General features: G+C 48.5%; 1 protein-coding gene across 4 annotated transcripts in view; it reads right to left on the minus strand.

The window, feature by feature from the left end:
• Nucleotides 1–25,521, minus strand: part of FCHSD2 (FCH and double SH3 domains 2) — a 376,810-nt gene that overhangs the window by 74,253 nt on the left and 277,036 nt on the right. Inside the window, exons 10-12 of one of the 4 annotated variants that reach the window (XM_089678010.1) lie at nt 24,011–24,040; nt 16,696–16,791; nt 13,814–13,885 (exon numbers count right to left, since the gene is read on the minus strand). In XM_089678010.1, the coding sequence (XP_089534136.1) occupies nt 13,814–13,885; nt 16,696–16,791; nt 24,011–24,040 (198 nt within the window). The remainder of the gene's footprint in view (nt 1–13,813; nt 13,886–16,695; nt 16,792–24,010; nt 24,041–25,521) is intronic. The other 3 variants (XM_089678011.1, XM_089678012.1, XM_089678013.1) reach the window with 3 other exon arrangements.

Genomic DNA, 25,521 nt, shown 5'->3' on the forward strand with positions numbered 1-25,521 from the left:
GATGCGTCTAAACACTTAACGGTAGGCACGTTTAGCAGTTGAGCGTTCATTCATTTCAATGTCCAGAATATTATTGCTGCCAGTGAAATTAATTCCCCCCAAGCGCTTTACGCCTGTAAAAGCGCCTAAACACTTGTAAAAGCATCAGGTATTTTTTTCTGCCAAAATGCTGCTACCATGAAGAAAGGCTTCTAGGAGAGTCTGTAAAACGTCTTGTGCGCATGAGGCCTTATACCCCCCCAGTGTCTAAACTGCAGCCCAGGGAGACGCACGCAGCCCACCCTATGGCCCTTATTCTGTGGCTAATTAGGCTGAAATTTTACTTTAAGTGCCCCCCCCATGTCAGCTTTCATTCAGACAGAGAGGCTTCCCTTCACTTCCTTCCCCAGCGGACACACAGGAAGTAAGGGGGAATCTCCTCTGAGATAGTGGTCAACGGAACAACCCCCCCCCCACTGTAAGATTTCCTCTCGCTCCCTGTTCCTGTAACAACTCCAAAATGATGGATTTCTCATTGCATTCTGTACCAGAGACAATGGTGACCAATACGAATAGAAAGGCTGAATCTGCAAAGTGGGGACACAAATAGAAACCTCAAATCGTACAAAACACAAATGTGTCTGTTAACGCACGTGCGCTGGTGTGCGCAATGTAGGAATGTTGTGTTAGGTTCTTACTACTTTTTTTTACCTTTTGAAATGTCAAAAAACAAAACTTGAGGTTAGGAGCTCATGGATTTCAACTGATGTTTTTCTATACTTGCAGCATTTTGACAAACTGAAGATTTTACTTTTTTTTTAAATTTTTTAAAATTTTACCCTGATATACACTTCAATAGTAAGCAGATAATAGCACCTGGAGATGCACCGAAATTTCGGCAGCCAAAACATATTGCCAGAAAATAGCCCTAACGGCATTTTGCCGATAGAAAAAAGTGAGCCGATAATGAGAGACCTGGCCCCAATGAGGGGCGGACTGACTATTTGGCTGGGGGGTTTGGGGGGGGCTGTGTGTACTGCAGACAGGGGGGTGTCAGCGGAGAAAGGCAGGAGAGGAGCAGTGTATACAGACAGGGTCCCTCACGTGATGCCGCTAAATGTCATTTGCCGGTTTTTAAATGCAACTCCCGGCTTTTTTTCCCTTCACTTTATAGCTTGGAGAAGGAGCTGTCAATATTCCCGCCACTAAAGTAAACAAAGGGGCGGGGTCACCCTGTGACATTACCTAGTGACCCCGCTCCTTTCTTTACTTTAGCGGTGGGGTGAATGGCAGCTCCTTACTGGAGCTACAAAGTAAAGGAAAAAAAAAATCCGACAATAGCATTTAAAAGCCGGCAAATGACATTTAGCGGCGGCAAGTGAGGGAGCCCGTCTGTATACACTGCTCCTCTCCTGTCCCCTCCTTGCACACACTGCCCCCACCGCACCCTACAAAGAGGACCTGTCACTTATATGCTATCACATTGGGGACTGCTGGTCCCCTATGTGATATAAATAAAATCATGAGTTAACAAAAAATAAAAACACATTAAAAGTAAAAAAACAACAACAAAAAAAACAAAAAAAAAAAAAAAAATAATAATAATTTGAGCCTTCCCACATACACAGACGTTCCAGTTTTCAGCCAAATGCATCCTGAAATTTCAATTTCTACACCAGAATTTTCATTTTGGTGCACTAATGCCTTGCGTGGGTTTCCCCCGGGTACTCCAGTTTCCTCCCACACTCCAAAGACATGCTGGTAGGTTAATTGGCTGCTGTCTAAATTGTCCCTAGTATGTGTATATATGAATGTGAGTTAGGGACCTTAGATTGTACACCCCTTGAGGATTATGGACTGATGTGAAGGTACAATATATATGTAAAGCGCTGTATAAATTGATGGCGCTATATAAGTACCTGAAATAAATAAATAATGGCTCTGATCAGGGGCGGACTGACAACTCATGGGGCCCCCGGGCAATAGGGGATCATGGGGCCCCATGTCCTTGCCCAAATTCAAAAAAGCCTATGAAAAATGTACCAGGGGCATCTCATGGGGCCCCCTACTCACCCCGGGCCCTTTGGGCAGTGCCCAAGTTTCCAAATGGTCAGTCCGCCCCTGGCTCTGATATTTGTATCCTAACAGGCTCCCTTTAAGAACACATATAGTGACCACCAGCGTGGGGAATGATCTCTTCCACAAAGCAGCACATGCTCTGCAGTTTTGGCAACCGATACCCTGCTGTTTGCCAGGAAGAGAAGACGGTTGATTTAATGGCTCTCTGTTGTAGCCGGTGAGCAGCGATGGAAAGTGAAGCCGTTTTATAGCAATATGTATTACATGTGAAATAAACTACTTTCACTTCCAGGACCACCAATGGAGACTAATGCTTCCAATTCCCCATCCGCATTAGCTAGTCAGGTCAGAATTATTATTACAGACTTTTATAACAATACGTGGAGAAATTTAAGTATATATTGATATTAACTCAACTTGGGTCAACTATCTGCATCCAAACACATTTCAGCAGTGGGTGCCGTTATACTGTCAGACCAATCTGAAATTTCAGCAAGTGTTTATCGGATAATGGGAATTTAAATTATCAAAGAATTTTTTTTTATCCGATTCCCTTTTTTATCCCTTAAAAATTACAGAAAAATCTATTTCAATTTGTTTGAAATCCAATGTGCTCCCAGCTCTAAAATCTCAACCAGAATTGTCAGCCATGTCTGCTGGCCTACAGAACTTTGCCGACTTATTTCTCAGCAAAACAATGTTGCTGCCTTGACTCCCAAGAACATGTCCACATGCTTAGGAGATGTAGTTCTGGGGGAGTGTCTAGACTAGCCCTTCCCAACCTTTTTAACACGGAGAAGCCCTTGAAATAACTTTCCAGTCTCGGGGAACCTCTCCTAAAAATGGCTTTATTCATTAGTGTGATGGTCAGGGGGAAGAATGCTCCTCACACTTGTGGTCATTGAGAAGAACGCTCCTCACACTTGTGGTCATGGGAAGAATTCCCCCTTACAGATGGCTAAAAGATCAATGGTGTCTGTGGGAACTTATCTGAGACACAGGCATTGCGCATGGCTCAAGGAACCCCTAAGCAACCTTTGGAGGAACCCTAGTTGAGAAACTCTGGTCTAGATCAATAGGCACTGAGTCCCAGTATTGTACAAGCCTGATGAGGACACGGCAGGGAATAATACAAGCTGAGCAATCATTGAGGAATATGGAATATGGTCAGCAGAAACTGCCCTTGATCTCCAGCTTACAGTGGTAGGGGTGATTCTGATGTGGGGGAGTTTTGGACTCTGACCGGGACCTCAATGTAAGGAAGGGGAGGGGACTATGATGTGGACACTGATGTAAATAGGGAGGGACTCTGGTGTAAAGGGCAAGGGTGCTGGGGGGCGTGGTCGGGGAAACTCTAATTGGCATCCTGATGTAAGGAGGGGCTCTGTTGGGCACCCTATTGTAAGGGGGAGGGACCACCATGAGGGGCACCCTAATGTGAGGGGAGATCCGATGAGCATCATAATTGAAGAGGGGGGACCCTGATGGGCACCACAATCCAAGGAGGGAACCCTGATGGGCACCCTTTTGTAAGGGGAGACAGCAATGGGCACCCTAATGTAAGGGGGGACCGCAATGGGCACCCTAATGAAAGGAGGGACCGCAATGGGCACCCTAATGAAAGGAGGGACCGCAATGGGCACCCTAATGAAAGGAGGGACCGCAATGGGCACCCTAATGGAAGGAGGGACCGCAATGGGCACCCTAACGGAAGGGGGGACCGCAATGGGCACCCTAACGGAAGGGGGGACCGCAATGGGCACCCTAACGAAAGGAGGGACCACAATGGGCACCCTAATGAAAGGGGGACAATTATGGGTACCCTGGTGTAAGGGGGGGGAACTCTAAAAGGCACCCTGATGGTGGGGGGGGGCACATGGCTCTGATGGGCACCCTGGTGTGTGTGTGTGTGTGTGTGTGTGTGTCATGACTCTGATGGGCACCCTGAAGTGGGGGGGTACATGACACGACTCTGATGGGCACCCTGATGTGGGGGGGGACATGACTCTGATGGGCACCCTGATGTGGGGGGGGGGGCATACTGATATAAGAGGGACTCCGATAGGTACCCTTAGGTACCCTGATGTAAAGGGGGGACTTTTATGTCAGAGGGACTCAATTTTTTTGTAAAATATACAATGTGGTCCTCACAATGACAAGTTTGGAGACCCCCGTATTCTAGAAGGAGGTTCTGGGGTAAATTTGGTTAATGTCTGGACACACACTTTAAGATCTGTATTAGATGTGAAATGAAGATAGATTAGTTTTACTTCCAGGACCACAAATAGTGACTGCTATAAATGCTTCCAACTCCCCTGCAGCAGTAAATCACAGCAGAATCCTTATTACAGCCTTTAAGTAAGATAAGAGGCCCCCAAGGTCAACTATCATCTCCATAAGAAAAAAGCTGACATCAACAAAACTAAGTGCATTGAGGGGGATGCCTGTAATTTGACCTGAAAGCAGTAGTTTAAATTGCTTATATTTTGCATTCCCCGGTTCCTTCTCCCCCCTTATCATGATACTAATTACATTAAATATAATACCTTTCTGTTATAAAATTACATAGCTTATTTTAGATCCAGTGACATCACTGGGTCTCTGTGATTCTCTATTCAATGCAGACAGATCATGGCTGGTGGTAGTGGCCAAGATGGTGCTCCCAGAACCCTCAGCCCTGTAAATATTAAAATGCGTTGATGGGTGATGTCAGCCAAGAGGAATGGGTGTTCCTAATCGGACTGTATTTGCATGCAGACCACATTGAATTTGATGCTGAGCCTCCATGATTGAAAAACTGCAATCCAATCAATTGAAAGGCTGGGTCAGGGTCAGTCAGGCTGGGGAGAAAAGTGCTAGATGATGCTGGGCATCCTCCAGTAAGTAAAATGAGGTAACTCTCTGCAGCTTCTAATGTACACTGTGTGAAACTCACAATAGGCAGTGAAATCAGAATCCAGATAGAAAGAAAACGTACCATGTTGTGCTACTAAAGTGTTTGCAAAGTTAAAACATGTTATACTTACCTGTTCTGGTTATTTCAAAGTGTGGCTCTGAACCTCCCCTTCTGGGGAGCCCCAGCAGCGCTCTCGGCTCCTCCTTTTCTCTGTGCGCCCCCACAGCAAGCCGCTTCAAATGGAAGCACTTGCGCAGGCTTGCTCCCAAGCCAGGCTGTGTGCATCCATAGAAACACACAGCGTGGCTTGCTCCCGGCCCCACCCCCTCCTCACAGGATTTGATTGACAGCAGAAGCCAATGGCTTCTCTGTGTCTCGTGAGAAGAGGAACAGAAACCAACGCCGCTGCAGACAATCTAAAGGGGTCCAATTGCCATTTTTGCAGCAGAAATTGTTTTCCGTATAAAATTTGCTGACCTTACAGCTGGAATTTCCCTTTCACTCATCTATCAGATACCAGGCTATGTTCCCAGTCGGGGGGCAGCCTACAGGCCCCCCCATGCCGGACACAAATTCCTGTATGTGAATAAACAGGAAAGGTCCAGAGTCAGGCGGAGGTTTGAGCTGACGCTTTCCTTTCGCAGCAAAATTTGCTGCATCATCATTCTGACACAATGCTGGTTATCAGCAGGCAGCGGAAGATATATTTCCCCACGTAGGCCAAGTCAGGGACCGCTGATGGAAATCACACTGAATACATGAAACAATAGATCGCTTCCATCTTGTACAACACTGTGCAGGCATGGGTCTGATCCGTCACGTGTACTTCCTCCCACTGATACCAATGATGGGGCACTATTCCTCCCACTGATACCAATGATGGGGCACTATTCCTCCCACTGATACCAATGATGGGGCACTATTCCTCCCACTGATACCAATGATGGGGCACTATTCCTCCCACTGATACCAATGATGGGACACTATTCCTCCCACTGATACCAATGATGGGGCACTATTCCTCCCACTGATACCAATGATGGGGCACTATTCCTCCCACTGACACCAATGATGGGACACTATTCCTCCCACTGATACCAATGATGGGGCACTATTCCTCCCACTGACACCAATGATGAGGCACTATTCCTCCCACTGATACCAATGATGGGGCACTATTCCTCCCACTGACATCAATGATGAGGCACTATTCCTCCCACTGACACCAATGATGGGGCACTATTCCTCCCACTGATACCAATGATGGGGCACTATTCCTCCCACTGATACCAATGATGGGGCACTATTCCTCCCACTGATACCAATGATGGGGCACTATTCCTCCCACTGATACCAATGATGGGGCACTATTCCTCCCACTGATACCAATGATGGGACACTATTCCTCCCACTGATACCAATGATGGGGCACTATTCCTCCCACTGATACCAATGATGGGGCACTATTCCTCCCACTGACACCAATGATGGGACACTATTCCTCCCACTGATACCAATGATGGGGCACTATTCCTCCCACTGATACCAATGATGGGGCACTATTCCTCCCACTGACACCAATGATGAGGCACTATTCCTCCCACTGATACCAATGATGGGGCACTATTCCTCCCACTGACATCAATGATGAGGCACTATTCCTCCCACTGACACCAATGATGGGGCACTATTCCTCCCACTGATACCAATGATGGGGCACTATTCCTCCCACTGATACCAATGATGGGGCACTATTCCTCCCACTGATACCAATGATGGGGCACTATTCCTCCCACTGACACCAATGATGGGACACTATTCCTCCCACTGATACCAATGATGGGGCACTATTCCTCCCACTGACACCAATGATGAGGCACTATTCCTCCCACTGATACCAATGATGGGGCACTATTCCTCCCACTGACATCAATGATGAGGCACTATTCCTCCCACTGACACCAATGATGGGGCACTATTCCTCCCACTGATACCAATGATGGGGCACTATTCCTCCCACTGATACCAATGATGGGGCACTATTCCTCCCACTGACACCAATGATGGGGCACTATTCCTCCCACTGATACCAATGATGGGGCACTATTCCTCCCACTGATACCAATGATGGGGCACTATTCCTCCCACTGACATCAATGATGAGGCACTATTCCTCCCACTGACACCAATGATGGGGCACTATTCCTCCCACTGATACCAATGATGGGGCACTATTCCTCCCACTGATACCAATGATGGGGCACTATTCCTCCCACTGATACCAATGATGGGGCACTATTCCTCCCACTGATACCAATGATGGGGCACTATTCCTCCCACTGATACCAATGATGGGGCACTATTCCTCCCACTGATACCAATGATGGGGCACTATTCCTCCCACTGATACCAATGATGGGACACTATTCCTCCCACTGATACCAATGATGGGGCACTATTCCTCCCACTGATACCAATGATGGGGCACTATTCCTCCCACTGACACCAATGATGGGACACTATTCCTCCCACTGATACCAATGATGGGGCACTATTCCTCCCACTGACACCAATGATGAGGCACTATTCCTCCCACTGATACCAATGATGGGGCACTATTCCTCCCACTGACATCAATGATGAGGCACTATTCCTCCCACTGACACCAATGATGGGGCACTATTCCTCCCACTGATACCAATGATGGGGCACTATTCCTCCCACTGATACCAATGATGGGGCACTATTCCTCCCACTGACACCAATGATGGGGCACTGTTCCTCCCACTGATACCAATGATGGGGCACTATTCCTCCCACTGATACCAATGATGGGGCACTATTCCTCCCACTGATACCAATGATGGGGCACTATTCCTCCCACTGATACCAATGATGGGGCACTATTCCTCCCACTGATACCAATGATGGGGCACTATTCCTCCCACTGATACCAATGATGGGACACTATTCCTCCCACTGATGCAACTGCATATTTTTGCTGCCCCCCCCATCTCTACCACATGTCCAAATGAAGTTTAATTGATTTGTGTAGACTGTGGGGCATACGATGAGTCCTGCACGGTGCCCATGGTCATCAATGAGGGTCACCCAATTCAGGACTTGGCTGCACCCCCATACTATTTTGAAAAAGGAGTTATAAATGGCAGCCGCCAAAATCTCTGAATACTATGCGGTAAGAACTGTGCCGCAAGTGATGGGTTAATCCCAGCATCCCACAAATGCTTTTAGGATCCCTTGTCGGCCTGCCGCTGGATGACAATGTCTCTACACACAATGGAGCGTCTCTGGAAAATGCTATTAGGAGATGTTAGGAGCTCATTTGTCGGAAAGGACGCAGATCAGACGATTACCCCGAGGAGGACAGAAATGTTAATTACCGCAGCTCTGCCGGAACAGTCTGACACTTCAAAAGCATAGAACAGACTTGTCAGACTTCACAGCTCTTCCGCTACAAGTGACGCTCTCCGCCGAGCCGCAGAAAATGTCATCCCGCTTTTCTGAGAAACTTGTGATTGGGAGGCGGGGCGGGCAAATAATGAATCCGTAAATAGAAATAATTATTTGGCTGGTTTAGGCGTGTGAAAGCTTCTTCAGTATTCACTGTGCCCTGTGAGAATCATTCCAAAGGAGCCTGTTGCTGATCTAAACTAAGCTACCACTATACGGGCCATTTCACGGGTGGCAAAGGGGGGGTAAAAAAGACGGTTTATCCTTGGTTTTACAGACAGCCCCACCACCCAACCACCAACCTAAATCCTATCATTGCAGCCAGACGATATAGTACATGTGCCACCGCAAATCTGCAAAGCTAACAGGTGGCACTGCCAGTCCAACTTGGCCACTGATGTCAATAGGTCCATGCTATACCTGTGAGCCAGCCACATTGCTTGTGGTTGCAGTGTAATATTTTAATACAAATGCCCGCTTGGGTAAAAAAAGAAAGAAATACAGACAAATCAGGAGGTAGCAGCATTAGGATACTGCTCTACTGCCCCCGAAAAGTAATATGCCACAAATCACTCTTCAGAGGGTGGTAGAGACTGCCTGTGTGAAAGAGCCCTAAGGCACCATGTACACGGGACACTTCTGAACGATGGAAACTGACTGCAGGAAAATGTAGGGTAAAAAACGTATGTTTAGCCACGTTTGCATAACGCGTTTATGAGCTTTTGCGTTTAGAAGCTTTTTTTTAAAGATAAGCACAGAAGAACCTCCCAAATGCCCAGAATGCACTGAAAAGTGGTAAATTATTAACTATTTCAGACTGTTTCAGAGAAATACAGAGAGTAGAAGCAGAGACAGCAGTATGTGTTGAGATTAGCTTAGGTGTGAGTTGCTCATTAACATATCTTTTGTTTCCAAGGGTGAGATAGGTGTCTGGTGGAGGGAGTCATTAAGCTCACCTGGCAGGGGGTCTTCATGAGGAATTTGAGGTGTGAATGGTCATTAACATATCTTTTGTTTCCAAGGGTGGGAGAGGTCTGAGGTGTGAATTGGTCATTACAATGTGTGACAAGCTTGGTAGGAACATCCTGTGTTCAGTGTTTTGTTCAATTGAATACCTTGAAAACGATTTGCTTGCATTTTTCATGATAAAAAAAGGCTCTGGACAGCATCGGGAACTGGGAGAGTTAAAACATTTTTTTCAAATGCAAACGCTTATAAACGCGATTTGCCGCATTTACAAGCATTTTGCATTTGAAACACTGATAAAATCGACTGCTGAACGCATTACATTGTGTGACCAGCTTGGTAGGAACATCCTGTGTTCAGTGTTTTGTCCATTTTAGTACCTTGAAAACACTTTGCATGCATTTTTGATGAAAAAAGGCTTTGGACAGTTCAATTCAATTCAAATGCAAACACTTATAAACGCAACTTGCCACGTTTACAAGCCTTTTGCGTTTGAAACGCTGATAAAATCAACTGCTGAATGCAAGTTTTCTGCGTTCAAAAAAACAACTGTAAACTCAAATGCCTGTAAACAAAGATATGTACATGGACACATAGGAAAACATTAGGGAGAGTTCAGGGGCTGCTGAAAAAAACGCTGAACAGCTCCTAAACGTGAGTTTATCAGCTGCAGTGTACATGAGCCCTTAGACTTCAGCAGCAAATGTAACAATGCGCTCAGTGGCTGCTAAAGCCGGAGGATTCTCATTGGCAGGCAGCTCAAAGCTGAACTCTGGCCTTCCCTGCAGTCTTGCAAAGTTGTACAGGCTCCTCTTCTGTTCTGAAGTAGCTTATTTACATGAGGGCCCCCCAAGGGCCACGAGGTGGTACAGATTTGTTTCTACCGAATACAAACCTGCGGTGAGAGAAATCTGTAGACGCAACTGATGACCTCACCTATTGAGAATGTTAGTCCCTTGACTGTCATTCTGATTTATGCTTTCCTTAGTCCCCAAGAATAAATATAGATATGAGGAATCATGACTTCCCCCCTTTGTCCTGTTCTGGGTCTGTGACTCAGACGTAGCATTTCCAGGAGGCAGCCATCAATGTGAGCCTACATATTTCATTACAGGTATAACATGCAGAGTAGATATGAACGTTTGCCTGAAGGAACACCATCAGAAGCAGAATTTTGTAACATGGTGACGGTTGCTTGTAAAATAGCATTGGTCTCTAACAGCCCGGAGCAACACAAAATCACTTGGTGACCTGACAGTCTTTCTCATTTTCAGGTCTCAGGGAACTTCTGCTAAAATGATTAGACCTACAGCTCATGATAGATTAGTGTGATCAGTAGGCTGGAGAGATCTTTAAATAAAAAAAAATAAAGAATGGTTGTAGTGATCAAGCTCATCATTGTAGAGACAGTGTAGGAATGACCCCCTACAATTGGTGGCCAGTGAAAAAGTGACCCCTTACATTGATGGCCTGTTTAGCATCCCCTGTACATTGATGATCAATGAAGAAATGGCCCCTTACATTGGTGGTCCGTGTAAAAGAGACCCCCTACATTGGTGGCCAGTGTAAAAATGGCCCCTTACATTGAAGGACAGTGTAGAAGTCACCCCTAACATTGGTGGTCAGTGTAGGAATGACCCCTTACATTGGTGTTCAGTGTAGGAATGACCACTTACATTGGTGGCCAGTGTAGGAATGACCCCTTACATTGGTGTTCAGTGTAGGAATGACCACTTACATTGGTGGCCAGTGTAGGAATGACCACTTACATTGGTGGCCAGTGTAGGAATGACCACTTACATTGGTGGCCAGTGTAGGAATGACCACTTACATTGGTGGCCAGTGTAGGAATGACCACTTACATTGGTGGCCAGTGTAGGAGTGACCTTCTACATTAGTGACCTGTTTAGAATCCCCCTTACATTGAAGGTCAGTGCAGAAATGGCCTCTTACACAGGTGGTCAGTGCAGAAATGAACCCTTACATTGGTGGTCAGTGTAAAAGTGACCCCCTGCAGTGGTGGTCAGTGTAAAAGAGATCTCCTACATTGGTGGTCAGTGTAAAAGAGATCTCCTACATTGGTGGCCAGTGTAAAAGAGATCTCTTACATTGGTGGCCAGTGTAAAAGAGATCTCCTACATTGGTGGCCAGTGTAAAAGAGATCTCCTACATTGGTGGCCAGTGTAAAAGTGACCCCTACATTGGTGGCCAGTGTAAAAGAGACCACCTACATTGGTGGCCAGTGTAAAAGAGACCACCTACATTGGTGGCCAGTGAAAAACTGACCCCTAAATTGGTGGGCAGAGAAAAAGTGACCCCCTATATTGGTGACCAGTTGAGCATCCCTCTTACATTGATGACCATTGAGGAAATAGTCCCTTACATTGGTGGACAGTGTAGGAATGATCCCTAACGTTGGTGGTCAATGTAGGAATGATCCCTTACGTTGGTGGTCAGTGTAAGAATGATGCCTTCCCTTGGTGGTCAGTGTAGACGTGACCCCTTCTCTTGGTGGTCAGTGTAGACACGACCCCTTCTGTTGTTGGTCAGTGTAGACGTGACCCCTTCCGTTGGTGGTCAGTGTAGACGTGACCCCTCAGGTTGGTGGTCAGTGTAGACGTGACCCCTCACGTTGGTGGTCAGTGTAGACGTGACCCCTCACGTTGGTGGTCAGTGTAGACGTGACCCCTCACGTTGGTGGTCAGTGTAGACGTGACCCCTCACGTTGGTGGTCAGTGTAGACGTGACCCCTCACGTTGGTGGTCAGTGTAGACGTGACCCCTCACGTTGGTGGTCAGTGTAGACGTGACCCCTCACGTTGGTGGTCAGTGTAGACGTGACCCCTCACGTTGGTGGCCAGTGTAGACGTGACCCCTCACGTTGGTGGTCAGTGTAGACGTGACCCCTCACGTTGGTGGTCAGTGTAGACGTGACCCCTCACGTTGGTGGTCAGTGTAGACGTGACCCCTCACGTTGGTGGTCAGTGTAGACGTGACCCCTCAAGTTGGTGGTCAGTGTAGACGTGACCCCTCAAGTTGGTGGTCAGTGTAGACGTGACCCCTTCCGTTGGTGGTCAGTGTAGACATGACCCCTTACATTGGTGGCAAGTTTAGAATCCTCCGTTACATTGATGGTCAGTTCAGAAGTGACCCCTTGCATTGGTGGTCAGTGTAGAAACGATACCCTACAATAGTGGTCAGGGTAGATGTGACTCCTTACATTGGTTGTCTGTATAGAGTTGACACCATACATTGGTGGCAAGTTTAGAATCCCCCCTTACATTGATGGTCAGTGCAAAAGTGATCACTTGCATTGGTGGTCAGTGTAGAAATGATCCCCTACAATGGTGGTCAGTGTAGAAATGATCCCCTACAATGGTGGTCAGTGTAGAAATGATCCCCTACAATGGTGGTCAGTGTAGATGTGACCCCTTACAATGGTGGTCAGTGTAGATGTGACCCCTTACAATGGTGGTCAGTGTAGATGTGACCCCTTACAATGGTGGTCAGTGTAGATGTGACCCCTTACATTGGTGGTCAGTGTAGATGTGACCCCTTACATTGGTGGTCAGTGTAGATGTGACCCCTTACATTGGTGGTCAGTGTAGATGTGACCCCTTACATTGGTGGTCTATGTAGATGTGACCCCTTACATTGGTGGTCTATGTAGATGTGACCCCTCACATTGGTGGTCAGTGTAGATGTGACCCCTTACATTGGTGGTCTATGTAGATGTGACCCCTCACATTGGTGGTCAGTGTAGATGTGACCCCTTACATTGGTGGTCTATGTAGATGTGACCCCTTACATTGGTGGTCTATGTAGGCAGTAGATCAATCTGCCACAAGGAATCCCTTCTCAAGGAACCCCTAATAATGTCTGGAGGAACCCCAAGTTTCCACAGAACTCTAGCTCTGAGAAAGATTAGTCTATGAGTTGCATGGATGTTTCTTTCTAGGAAATGACAACATGTGTTGAACCTGTCTGTAGCAGTCAACTGTCTTCTGTAACATGTACAGATCAAAGCAGGTTTTAGGCTGGTCATACATTATACAATTTTCTTGAGATTTTTGGTTTAATTTTACAAAAATCATATAATATGAGGTCAAACCTTAACAACACTTTCAATTGTATCCAATTAGGCAGACCCTTGCACTACATAGTTGAAGGTAAATCTAAAGGAATTTGGGCAGAAATTGGACAGAAAATTGTATAGTGTATGGCCAGCCTTAGGTAATGGTTGTGGTCACAAAGTCTGTCGAGTTGTAGGTACATATATAAAACCTATGGCTGCCAAGTGTTGGTTACAAGTACGGGTGAGGAGGATGTATGGATCACAGCTGCACGGATCTCTAGAACACAGCATTGACCAATCACAAACATGTAACAGATGGAGGTAAAACACAAGCAGAGATGGCTGTACCTTTGCCAAGAGCATTCTCATAGCACTGACAGGAGAGGGCTCGATATCCACCAGCGGGACAGCACTAAAGCTCTGTGCCAAGACAGCGGGCAGAGGACAGAAACACAGACAGCACACAGGTTAGAAGACACACAGGCTGTGGTAGGTCTCAGATGGGTTATACATGCTACTATTAACCAATCACATTACAGATCACTGGACATAGGAGAAGGTCTAGGCTTGCTAATAGGAAAAAAGAAAGTTAGAACATACATAATCAAATCTGAAGTTTATATCTTTTAAAGGTAAAAATGAAGACCAAAAAGGATTTTTTTCCCTAAAAAGCAGATTTAGGTCCTGTGTCAGCAGGCTTTGGGCTAGAGTCTATGGCGTCAGTTCTGAGATCATTCCCACTTCATTGACAAGAGCAGTTGACCTGCAGTGGATCGCCTTTAGACATGCTTCAAATGGGATTTTATTTCCATAGATTTGCATGGGAAGGCACAACACAAGGGAAGCAAACAAACACCCGATGACACTGGTTGAATCCAATTCAGGTAGCTTTGTAGTATGACGACTTACCTGCATCCTTTGGGTAGGTCATCACACTACATTGTAACACGCGAGGTCAGCGTTAAGGGCATCTCTAAGCAAAAACCTTTTTCTTTAGTTTTTGCCCGCTGCCCTATAGTTGAACTACTGCTACAGGGCGGCAGGGCTGCGCAAAATCACATATATATATATATATATACATATACACACACGTGATTTGCATTTCTAGGTAGGGGCGCGCTTGCCGCCCTACCTGTGCCGCCATTGGCGGCTACAGATGTCAATCACCAGGTCCCAGCTGGAGATTCCCGACCAGCACCTGGCAATCATCGGGGAAAGTTGTGTGTGTAAACAACACAGGTCTCTCTCCTGCACAGCATGGACATGCTGCTTTGTATTTCTCTGCACAGCACAGAAATACAAAGCAGCATGTTTCCCAAGTAAAACACAACACAGCACACTATGTAAAACCGCACACAGTTAACCCTTTGATCGCCTCCAGAAGTTAATCCCTCCCTGTCCAGTGTCATTAGTACAGTGTCAGTGCTTTTTATTAGCATTGATCACTGTATTAGTGTCATTGGGATGTCAGTGGCAGTTAGTTCCCCCCTCCCCAGTGTCTGAATGCCCGCTGCAGTTCCGCTATAAGTCGCTGATTGCCACCACTAGTAGTCCAAAAAAATCTAAAAATTCCAGTATATATACCGCCATTTGTCGACGCTATAACTTTCACGTAAACCAATTAATTTACACTTATTGGGATTTTTTTTGTTTTTAAGCAAAGACATGTAGCAGAATACATTTTGGCCTAAATTTATGAAATTTGATGTTTACATTTTTTTTTTACTGAACATGTTTTATACCAAAATGTCAAAAATATTGTTTTTTTTTCTCTTAAAATTGTCAGTTTTTTTGTTTATAGTGCAAAAAATAAAAACCGCAGAAGTGATCAAACACCACCGAAAGAAAGCTCTATTTGTGGGGGAAAAAGAACATACATTTAATTTTTGTACAGCGTTGCATGACAGCGCAATTGTCAGTTAAACTAACGCAGTGCCATGTTGCAAAAAATGGCCTGTTCAGGAAGGGGTTAAATCCTCTGGAGGGCAAGTGGTAATCAGTGGGCAAGGGATGGACTCCCTGTTAAGTTTCTACTTCAGTCTCCATTCTTGTTGGGGTGATTTGTACTGGTGATGACAAACTGTAGAGATGTCCTCAGAACTAGAGGTAAACTTTTTTTTTGAAGTATACTGTGTGCCACCAAATGACAGGTGCTCTTTAAGCTGACCCCGACAATGCCCAAATTAGCTATAATAAAATATTGCTGCAAATGCAATCAGAATTTGCCGATCTGCTGCCAGCCTTGCCTCTTGGTCTCCCTGTGTAGGGATGCCTTGTGATAGCATGTAAGTGCACCCGTTTTCCTACGCTTTGTATTTACTTTTTTTCTAAAAATACGTTTGTTTCAATTATGTGTAAAATGATATATTTAAGGATATCTCCTGTTGTATGTTTTTATAGTTAGGTCATACTCCTGTAAATCCTAACTGAAGGTCCTGAGGAAGCACATATGTGAAACGCGTTGACCTCTTTGGATTTCATAACGCTGCCCCAAACTACCTCACCGACCTGATACCCAAATACCACCCAACCCGTAATCTTCGCTCCTCACGAGACCTCCTACTTTCTAACTCCCTGGTCTCCTCCTCCCACGCCCGACTGCAGGACTTCTCCAGGACTTCCCCCTTCCTCTGGATCTCACTACCCCAATCCATCAGACTGTCGCCTACCCTCCTCACCTTTAGGCGCACCCTGAAAACCCATCTCTTCATCTAAGAGCCGATCTCCTCCACTCCACCCACCACTCCATCCCCCACAGCCACTTCCTCCTGTACCACTATCCCCTCCCTCCTAGATTGTAAGCTCCAAGGAGCAGGGCCCTCGAACCCCTCGTGTATTGTTTTGTTACTGTATTGTCTCATGTTCTGTCCCCCACTATAATGTACAGCGCTGAGCAAACCTTTTGGCGCTATATAAATACTGTATAATAATAGAATAATAATAATTACTGGAATTAAAGAGTATTCTGTACTGAAGAAATGATTTATAAAATGGAGTGATAACCTTAGATTTTTTTTTAATGACTAGTTAGTCTGGACCTTTTATGAAATGTAAAAAAATATTGATTTTTATTGAGACAAGTGGTGTGTTACCAGGTAAAGTCCGACATTTACTTTTTGATCATTAAATGACCAAATTAGAAGATAACCTCATAGTAAAGGAATGTGAACACTGCACACCAATCCACCTGTAACAGGCGACTAAAGTCCATCATGCAATGAACATCTTACCGTGTCACTGTCACATGGCTGGAACTGGAAGGGCTGAGCTTTGTGAAATACGGGATTCTCCTGAATAAACAGCTGCAGGTTGTAATCCCTCATCACCTGAAAGAAGAGATACAGAGAGAGAGATCAGTAACCGTGCAACACATGGTGAAGCTGGAGAGAAGTCCTGAAGCTTCTCAGACTGGAGCGCACACTGACCCGTCACCCAAGACGATTCAAATTACTCTTATGTGGGACAACTATATCAAATAAAAATGATGCGTAAAGTGCAACCAGCCTTGTCGGAGGAAAATAAACCACTGAAAAGTATTTTACCATGATGACAACAACAAAAGTTGCTCATGTAGGAGCAAGCATGCGCGGAGATGTAAAAATTGAAAGGGACTTAAAGGACCTAGCCTAAAGCTGAAAACTTTGTTCCAGATAGAGGTCAGTGGGGTAAAAAAACTCAGCGATCATAAGAACTAGAAGAAAAAAAAAATGCACCCTTATGGCGATAAAAGTGGATTAGATCTGTACATGTATGCATGCTATGCCTCCAAAGGTGCCCATACATGTAGAGATCTGATTAGCCATTAAGTTACTGACTTGAAGGATTACTTGAATGGGTTAGGAAAAAAAATAGTTATCCTAAAAGTGTTTTTGGATACCATGGGTAAGGTTAGACCTTCAGTCTGGTTTTTACTGCTGTCTATGTCCCCACTAAAGGAGATTCACCTAACTGTCCTGGAGACTGCTGTCACTGACACAGAAAATGATGGATATACAAAACTTTAGGCCCCATTCACACATTCGCATTTGGACGTGTGTTGAAAAGCACGTGTCTGCAAAAGGCAATGTTCTAGATGACGTGTCAAACACAAGGCCTGCCGGCAGGACCTGGCCCTCCAGGCCATTTCACATGGCCCTTGCACCTCTTTTTCAGCTGCAGCACCCCCAGCACTTGGTAGTAAACCCAAGGCTTCATGCACACTGGGGCTTTTGTAAACGCTTTTCTCCAAGCAAGAGAAAAGCAGATTCAAAATGGCGCCTAAGCTGTCTTTTTGCAAATGCGTTTAGGCACGTCAAGCGCTTGAGCAGTTATTTCATTGGCCACAATAGTATTTTTTTTGGCCATCGAAATGAAAAATATGCTCTAGTGGTAAGGCACGGTTAGACGTGTTTACATGCGTCAAGTGTTTTCTGTCCAAAAACTCCTCTCCTGAACCTAATTTTGGTGCGTTCAGATTTCTGTCCTTAAACGCCTATGTGTGCATGGACACACAGGCTAACAAAGGGGGGTGTTTGGGGGCAGGAAACCCCCCCCCCGTCAAAAACCTGTAAACCAGGAGTGTGCAGGTACTGTGTGCATGAGGCCTAAATAGTCCTTATTGCCAAACATGAAAATCACACAGAAATGCATTAGGAAATGCCACTCCCTACCCCCACAGATTTTAGTTGTGTCCCCCCAGGTCTAAGAGTTCATTCACGGATCCATGAGCCTGTGTGATTCAAACACTTGATGTAAGGGGGCACTCTAATAGGGACAGTAGAGTTGGGTGGGCCCTCAGCGGAGGGAAATTGATGTAAGGGGGCACTCTGAATGGGACATTTGCTGTAAGAGGGCACTCTGATGGGGACAGTTGAGTCAAGGGGGCTCTCTGAGGACGTAAAATTATGTAAGGGGGCTCTCTGAAGAGGGAAAATTATGTAAGGGGGCAACTCTGATGAGGACAGTTGATGTAAGAGGGCAACTCTGATGGGGACAGTTGAGTCAGGGGGCTATCTGAGGAGGGCAATTGAAGTAAGGGGGCACTCTGATGGGGACAGCTGATGTAAGGGAACACTCTGAGGGAGGCGATTGATGTAAGGGGGAGCTCTGGTGGGGACAGCCGATGTAAGGGGGCACTCTGAGGAAGGTAACTGATGTAAGGGGGAGCCCTGGTAGGGACAGCTGATGTAAGGGAACCCTCTGAGGGAGGAGATTGATGTAAGGGGGAGCTATAGTGGGGACAGCTGATGTAAGGGGGAGCTCTGGTGGGGACAGCTGATGTAAGGGGGAGCTCTGGTGGGGACCGCCGATGTAAGGGGGAGCTCTGGTGGGGACAGCCGATGTAAGGGGGAGCTCTGGTGGGGACAGCCGATGTAAGGGGGAGCTCTGGTGGGGACAGCCGATGTAAGGGGGAGCTCTGGTGGGGACAGCCGATGTAAGGGGGCACTCTGAGGAAGGTAACTGATGTAAGGGGGAGCCCTGGTAGGGACAGCTGATGTAAGGGAACCCTCTGAGGGAGGAGATTGATGTAAGGGGGAGCTATAGTGGGGACAGCCGATGTAAGGGGGAGCTCTGGTGGGGACAGCCGATGTAAGGGGGAGCTCTGGTGGGGACAGCCGATGTAAGGGGGAGCTCTGGTGGGGACCGCCGATGTAAGGGGGAGCTCTGGTGGGGACCGCCGATGTAAGGGGGAGCTCTGGTGGGGACAGCCGATGTAAGGGGGAGCTCTGGTGGGGACAGCCGATGTAAGGGGGAGCTCTGGTGGGGACAGCCGATGTAAGGGGGAGCTCTGGTGGGGACAGCCGATGTAAGGGGGAGCTCTGGTGGGGACAGCCGATGTTAGGGGGGAGCTCTGGTGGGGACAGCCGATGTTAGGGGGGAGCTCTGGTGGGGACAGCCGATGTTAGGGGGGAGCTCTGGTGGGGACAGCCGATGTAAGGGGGAGCTCTGGTGGGGACAGCCGATGTAAGGGGGAGCTCGGGTGGAGACAGCCGATGTAAGGGGGAGCTCGGGTGGAGACAGCCGATGTAAGGGGGAGCTCGGGTGGAGACAGCCGATGTAAGGGGGAGCTCGGGTGGGGACAGCCGATGTAAGGGGGAGCTCGGGTGGGGACAGCCGATGTAAGGGGGAGCTCTGAGGGAGGCAATTGATGTAAGGGGGAGCTCTAGTGGGGACGGCTGATGCAAGGGGAGCTGATGTAAGGGGGAGCTCTAGTAGGGACAGCTGATGTAAAAGGGAGCTGATGTAAGGGGGAGCTCTAGTGGGGACAGCTGATGTAAGGGGGAGCTCTGGTGGGGACAGCCGATGTAAGGGGGAGCTCTGGTGGGGACAGCCGATGTAAGGGGGCACTCTGAGGAAGGCAGTTGATGTAAGGGGGAGCTCTAGTGGGGACAGCTGATGTAAAAGGGAGCTGATGTAAGCGGGAGCTCTGGTGGGGACAGCTGATGTAAGCGGGAGCTCTGGTGGGGACAGCCGATGTAAGCGGGAGCTCTGGTGGGGACAGCCGATGTAAGCGGGAGCTCTGGTGGGGACAGCCGATGTAAGCGGGAGCTCTGGTGGGGACAGCCGATCTAAGCGGGAGCTCTGGTGGGGACAGCCGATCTAAGCGGGAGCTCTGGTGGGGACAGCCGATCTAAGCGGGAGCTCTGGTGGGGACAGCCGATCTAAGCGGGAGCTCTGGTGGGGACAGCCGATCTAAGCGGGAGCTCTGGTGGGGACAGCCGATCTAAGCGGGAGCTCTGGTGGGGACAGCCGATCTAAGCGGGAGCTCTGGTGGGGACAGCCGATCTAAGCGGGAGCTCTGGTGGGGACAGCCGATCTAAGCGGGAGCTCTGGTGGGGACAGCCGATCTAAGCGGGAGCTCTGGTGGGGACAGCCGATCTAAGCGGGAGCTCTGGTGGGGACAGCCGATCTAAGCGGGAGCTCTGGTGGGGACAGCCGATCTAAGCGGGAGCTCTGGTGGGGACAGCCGATCTAAGCGGGAGCTCTGGTGGGGACAGCCGATCTAAGCGGGAGCTCTGGTGGGGACAGCCGATCTAAGCGGGAGCTCTGGTGGGGACAGCCGATCTAAGCGGGAGCTCTGGTGGGGACAGCCGATCTAAGCGGGAGCTCTGGTGGGGACAGCCGATGTAAGCGGGAGCTCTGGTGGGGACAGCCGATGTAAGGTGGAGCTCTGGTGGGGACAGCCGATGTAAGGGGGAGCTCTGGTGGGGACAGCCGATGTAAGGTGGAGCTCTGGTGGGGACAGCCGATGTAAGGTGGAGCTCTGGTGGGGACAGCCGATGTAAGGTGGAGCTCTGGTGGGGACAGCCGATGTAAGGGGGAGCTCTGGTGGGGACAGCCGATGTAAGGTGGAGCTCTGGTGGGGACAGCCGATGTAAGGGGGAGCTCTGGTGGGGACAGCCGATGTAAGGGGGAGCTCTGGTGGGGACAGCCGATGTAAGGTGGAGCTCTGGTGGGGACAGCCGATGTAAGGTGGAGCTCTGGTGGGGACAGCCGATGTAAGGTGGAGCTCTGGTGGGGACAGCCGATGTAAGGGGGAGCTCTGGTGGGGACAGCCGATGTAAGGGGGAGCTCTGGTGGGGACAGCCGATGTAAGGGGGCACTCTGAGGAAGGTAACTGATGTAAGGGGGAGCCCTGGTAGGGACAGCTGATGTAAGGGAACCCTCTGAGGGAGGAGATTGATGTAAGGGGGAGCTATAGTGGGGACAGCCGATGTAAGGGGGAGCTCTGGTGGGGACAGCCGATGTAAGGGGGAGCTCTGGTGGGGACAGCCGATGTAAGGGGGAGCTCTGGTGGGGACCGCCGATGTAAGGGGGAGCTCTGGTGGGGACCGCCGATGTAAGGGGGAGCTCTGGTGGGGACAGCCGATGTAAGGGGGAGCTCTGGTGGGGACAGCCGATGTAAGGGGGAGCTCTGGTGGGGACAGCCGATGTAAGGGGGAGCTCTGGTGGGGACAGCCGATGTAAGGGGGAGCTCTGGTGGGGACAGCCGATGTAAGGGGGAGCTCTGGTGGGGACAGCCGATGTTAGGGGGGAGCTCTGGTGGGGACAGCCGATGTTAGGGGGGAGCTCTGGTGGGGACAGCCGATGTTAGGGGGGAGCTCTGGTGGGGACAGCCGATGTAAGGGGGAGCTCTGGTGGGGACAGCCGATGTAAGGGGGAGCTCGGGTGGAGACAGCCGATGTAAGGGGGAGCTCGGGTGGAGACAGCCGATGTAAGGGGGAGCTCGGGTGGAGACAGCCGATGTAAGGGGGAGCTCGGGTGGGGACAGCCGATGTAAGGGGGAGCTCGGGTGGGGACAGCCGATGTAAGGGGGAGCTCGGGTGGGGACAGCCGATGTAAGGGGGTGCTCTGAGGGAGGCAATTGATGTAAGGGGGAGCTCTAGTGGGGACGGCTGATGCAAGGGGAGCTGATGTAAGGGGGAGCTCTAGTAGGGACAGCTGATGTAAAAGGGAGCTGATGTAAGGGGGAGCTCTAGTGGGGACAGCCGATGTAAGGGGGAGCTCTGGTGGGGACAGCCGATGTAAGGGGGCACTCTGAGGAAGGCAGTTGATGTAAGGGGGAGCTCTAGTGGGGACAGCTGATGTAAAAGGGAGCTGATGTAAGGGGGAGCTCTGGTGGGGACAGCCGATGTAAGGGGGAGCTCTGGTGGGGACAGCCGATGTAAGGGGGAGCTCTGGTGGGGACAGCCGATGTAAGCGGGAGCTCTGGTGGGGACAGCCGATGTAAGCGGGAGCTCTGGTGGGGACAGCCGATGTAAGCGGGAGCTCTGGTGGGGACAGCCGATCTAAGCGGGAGCTCTGGTGGGGACAGCCGATCTAAGCGGGAGCTCTGGTGGGGACAGCCGATCTAAGCGGGAGCTCTGGTGGGGACAGCCGATCTAAGCGGGAGCTCTGGTGGGGACAGCCGATCTAAGCGGGAGCTCTGGTGGGGACAGCCGATCTAAGCGGGAGCTCTGGTGGGGACAGCCGATCTAAGCGGGAGCTCTGGTGGGGACAGCCGATCTAAGCGGGAGCTCTGGTGGGGACAGCCGATCTAAGCGGGAGCTCTGGTGGGGACAGCCGATCTAAGCGGGAGCTCTGGTGGGGACAGCCGATCTAAGCGGGAGCTCTGGTGGGGACAGCCGATCTAAGCGGGAGCTCTGGTGGGGACAGCCGATCTAAGCGGGAGCTCTGGTGGGGACAGCCGATCTAAGCGGGAGCTCTGGTGGGGACAGCCGATGTAAGCGGGAGCTCTGGTGGGGACAGCCGATGTAAGCGGGAGCTCTGGTGGGGACAGCCGATGTAAGGTGGAGCTCTGGTGGGGACAGCCGATGTAAGGGGGAGCTCTGGTGGGGACAGCCGATGTAAGGTGGAGCTCTGGTGGGGACAGCCGATGTAAGGTGGAGCTCTGGTGGGGACAGCCGATGTAAGGGGGAGCTCTGGTGGGGACAGCCGATGTAAGCGGAGCTCTGGTGGGGACAGCCGATGTAAGCGGGAGCTCTGGTGGGGACAGCCGATGTAAGGGGGAGCTCTGGTGGGGACAGCTGATGTAAGGTGGAGCTCTGGTGGGGACAGCCGATGTAAGGGGGAGCTCTGGTGGGGACAGCCGATGTAAGGGGGAGCTCTGGTGGGGACAGCCGATGTAAGGGGGAGCTCTGGTGGGGACAGCCAATGTAAGGGGGAGCTCTGGAACATACTAGTGTTCCCTGTTCACTCCTGCACTACCAGTCAGACCTTACTTTCCAGCTGTGATTAGTGGTACAGAACAAGTGAACAAGGAAATACTGTTCCCTGCATCTGTGAAAGACTGTCATTGACTCGCACACCCCTGACCTTTTTTTTACTGCACCCCTAGATCAGATAGGCTAGATATGGCCCTGGTGTGAACCTAGCCTTACAGTTCACCACCAGACCAAAAAGTAATGAATAATCCTACAATTGGGACACCTGTTCCTATGACAGCTCTCTAAAATGGGAAATCCATTCAGTTTGGAGAGATTTCCTCTTGTGCATCCAGGACAGGAAGTTAACGAAAACCTCCTCAGCAGGACATAGGCAACAAAAAATCACGTGACAAGGGTTTAACCTCTCCCAACTCCAAGAATAAAAAACAGTATGATTTTTCATTGGCATGTCACCATCAGTGGTGCAGGGGGGCTTGGACAAGTCCGCACACAGATGCACACACAAGTGCAGACACAGAGTAAAATATCTGGGTGTCTGGTCAGCTAATTTTCATATTTTTTCTCCCAGATTAAGAAACTGAAATGTAATTAATAGATTCTATTTAGAAATCAGACCTCAAAATTGTGAAAAAATTAACTGCAGATCGCAAAAATAATTTTATTTTACCCAGCGACTGTCACGACACTACTAGCCATATAGAGCAAGGTGCAAAAAGTTACTGCGTGCAGGAATCTACTGGAACCATTCATTAGAAGGCGCACGCTGGATTCTGATTGGTTACTGCACATGCTTTCTGTCTGCACAATGACGATTAATGCATTCGTTTTCAGCTTCAGGCAAAGTCCTTTCACATAAAAATAACGTATCATAGGATGGGATTGATCCTGAGATTCTTACCGAGGAAGGAAACTTCAGCTGCATGAAAGCCTGGAATATCAAAGATAGGATTGGGTTTTTTTTTATTTGTCAAAGTATTTAAAAGTTTTCCAGAAAATGAATGATGGAATAATTATAAGAATATGCAGAAATTAACAAATATACCAATTATTTTTTTATACACTCGGATTCAGAACTGGGGAATCTCAGTTAAAGGCGAACTCTGGGATTGTTATAAAAACCACCCTTGCAGTGGACAGCACAGGTACCCACTGCAAGGGGTGTTTTCTTCTGCCGTGAGTAGGCTTCACGTTTGCATTCACACTTGTCTAGTGCATGACTGTACACAAAATCACATGATTTTAAGAAGGTTCACAATGCGCTTGCAGTGTCGTAATCTGTGGTGCAGCTGCAAGATGTGCGCAAAGCTAAAAAAAATACAGTGGAATAATTTTTTTTAACTCAATGGGGGAGATTTACTAAAACTGGAGAACTCAGAATCTGGTGCAGCTGTGCCAAGTAGCCAATCAGCTTCTAACTTCAGCTGGTTCAGTTAATGTGTTACTAAACCCAGGACCCTGCATTCACTCTGTCTGGTCTCCCACAGTACACAGAACCCGGAAATGCAATTATTTTAATAAATATTAACTGCTAAATGCCTTTTCTCATTAGCAGTATATAGCATTCTTGTGACTTCTATCAGTGTCCAGCTGAACACTGGTTAAAGCTTGTAGGAGGCGTTTTCCTCTCCTCTGACTGTCCTATGAGGCTGCATAACCCCTGACCCTCTGTCTGGACAGTGCTGATTGGCTCTGTGCTGATCACATGTACTGTCCCAAAAAAACAAACAAAAAAACAACTCTCTAGCAACACACACTAAACTGAGCATGTGCAAAGTGACTTCTAAAACTCTCAGCACACTCAGTACTATCAGCAGATGGATTGGGGACGGTAGAACAAGGGGAGGATCAGAGAAGAAATGATCAAACAGCCTTTTTATGCGAAGGATACACCCCTTGGGTTCCACAGTGAGTATAACAAGCAGGGGCGGACTGACCATTTGGAAATTCGGGGACCACCCGAAGGCCCGGGGTCAGTAGGGGGCCTCATGAGATGACATTAAGATGCGACGTTCATGCGACTTTTAGGAGTTTACATTGCAGTTAATGGCACTCAAGTTGCATGAAAGTCACATCAAAGTAGTGAAGGAACCTTTTTAAAGCTGCAGTGACTAAGTCACACATGTATGAACGGCTGTCATTAGAAAACATAGGCTGTGACATGTCATGCAACTCATGCATGTCCAAAGTCGCATGACAAGTTGCACAAGTGTGTATGGAGACTTTACAACAGGAGGAGTGCTGGCATATACTATTCATAGGACATGGAATTGCATGGAGGGGGGGGGGGTTCTGAAAAGTCCTTCTGATGATGAACGTATATGTTAAGTGACCAACAAGTTAAACCCTAACTCAAAAGAACCCTTTTTAAAGTGGAACTTCACTATCCCAATCAACACTGGCTACTATGTT

Source organism: Staurois parvus, unplaced genomic scaffold (assembly GCF_062004578.1).
Source record: "Staurois parvus isolate SC_StPar_1 unplaced genomic scaffold, SC_StPar_1.0 ptg000196l, whole genome shotgun sequence".
NCBI classification, from domain to species: domain Eukaryota; kingdom Metazoa; phylum Chordata; class Amphibia; order Anura; family Ranidae; genus Staurois; species Staurois parvus.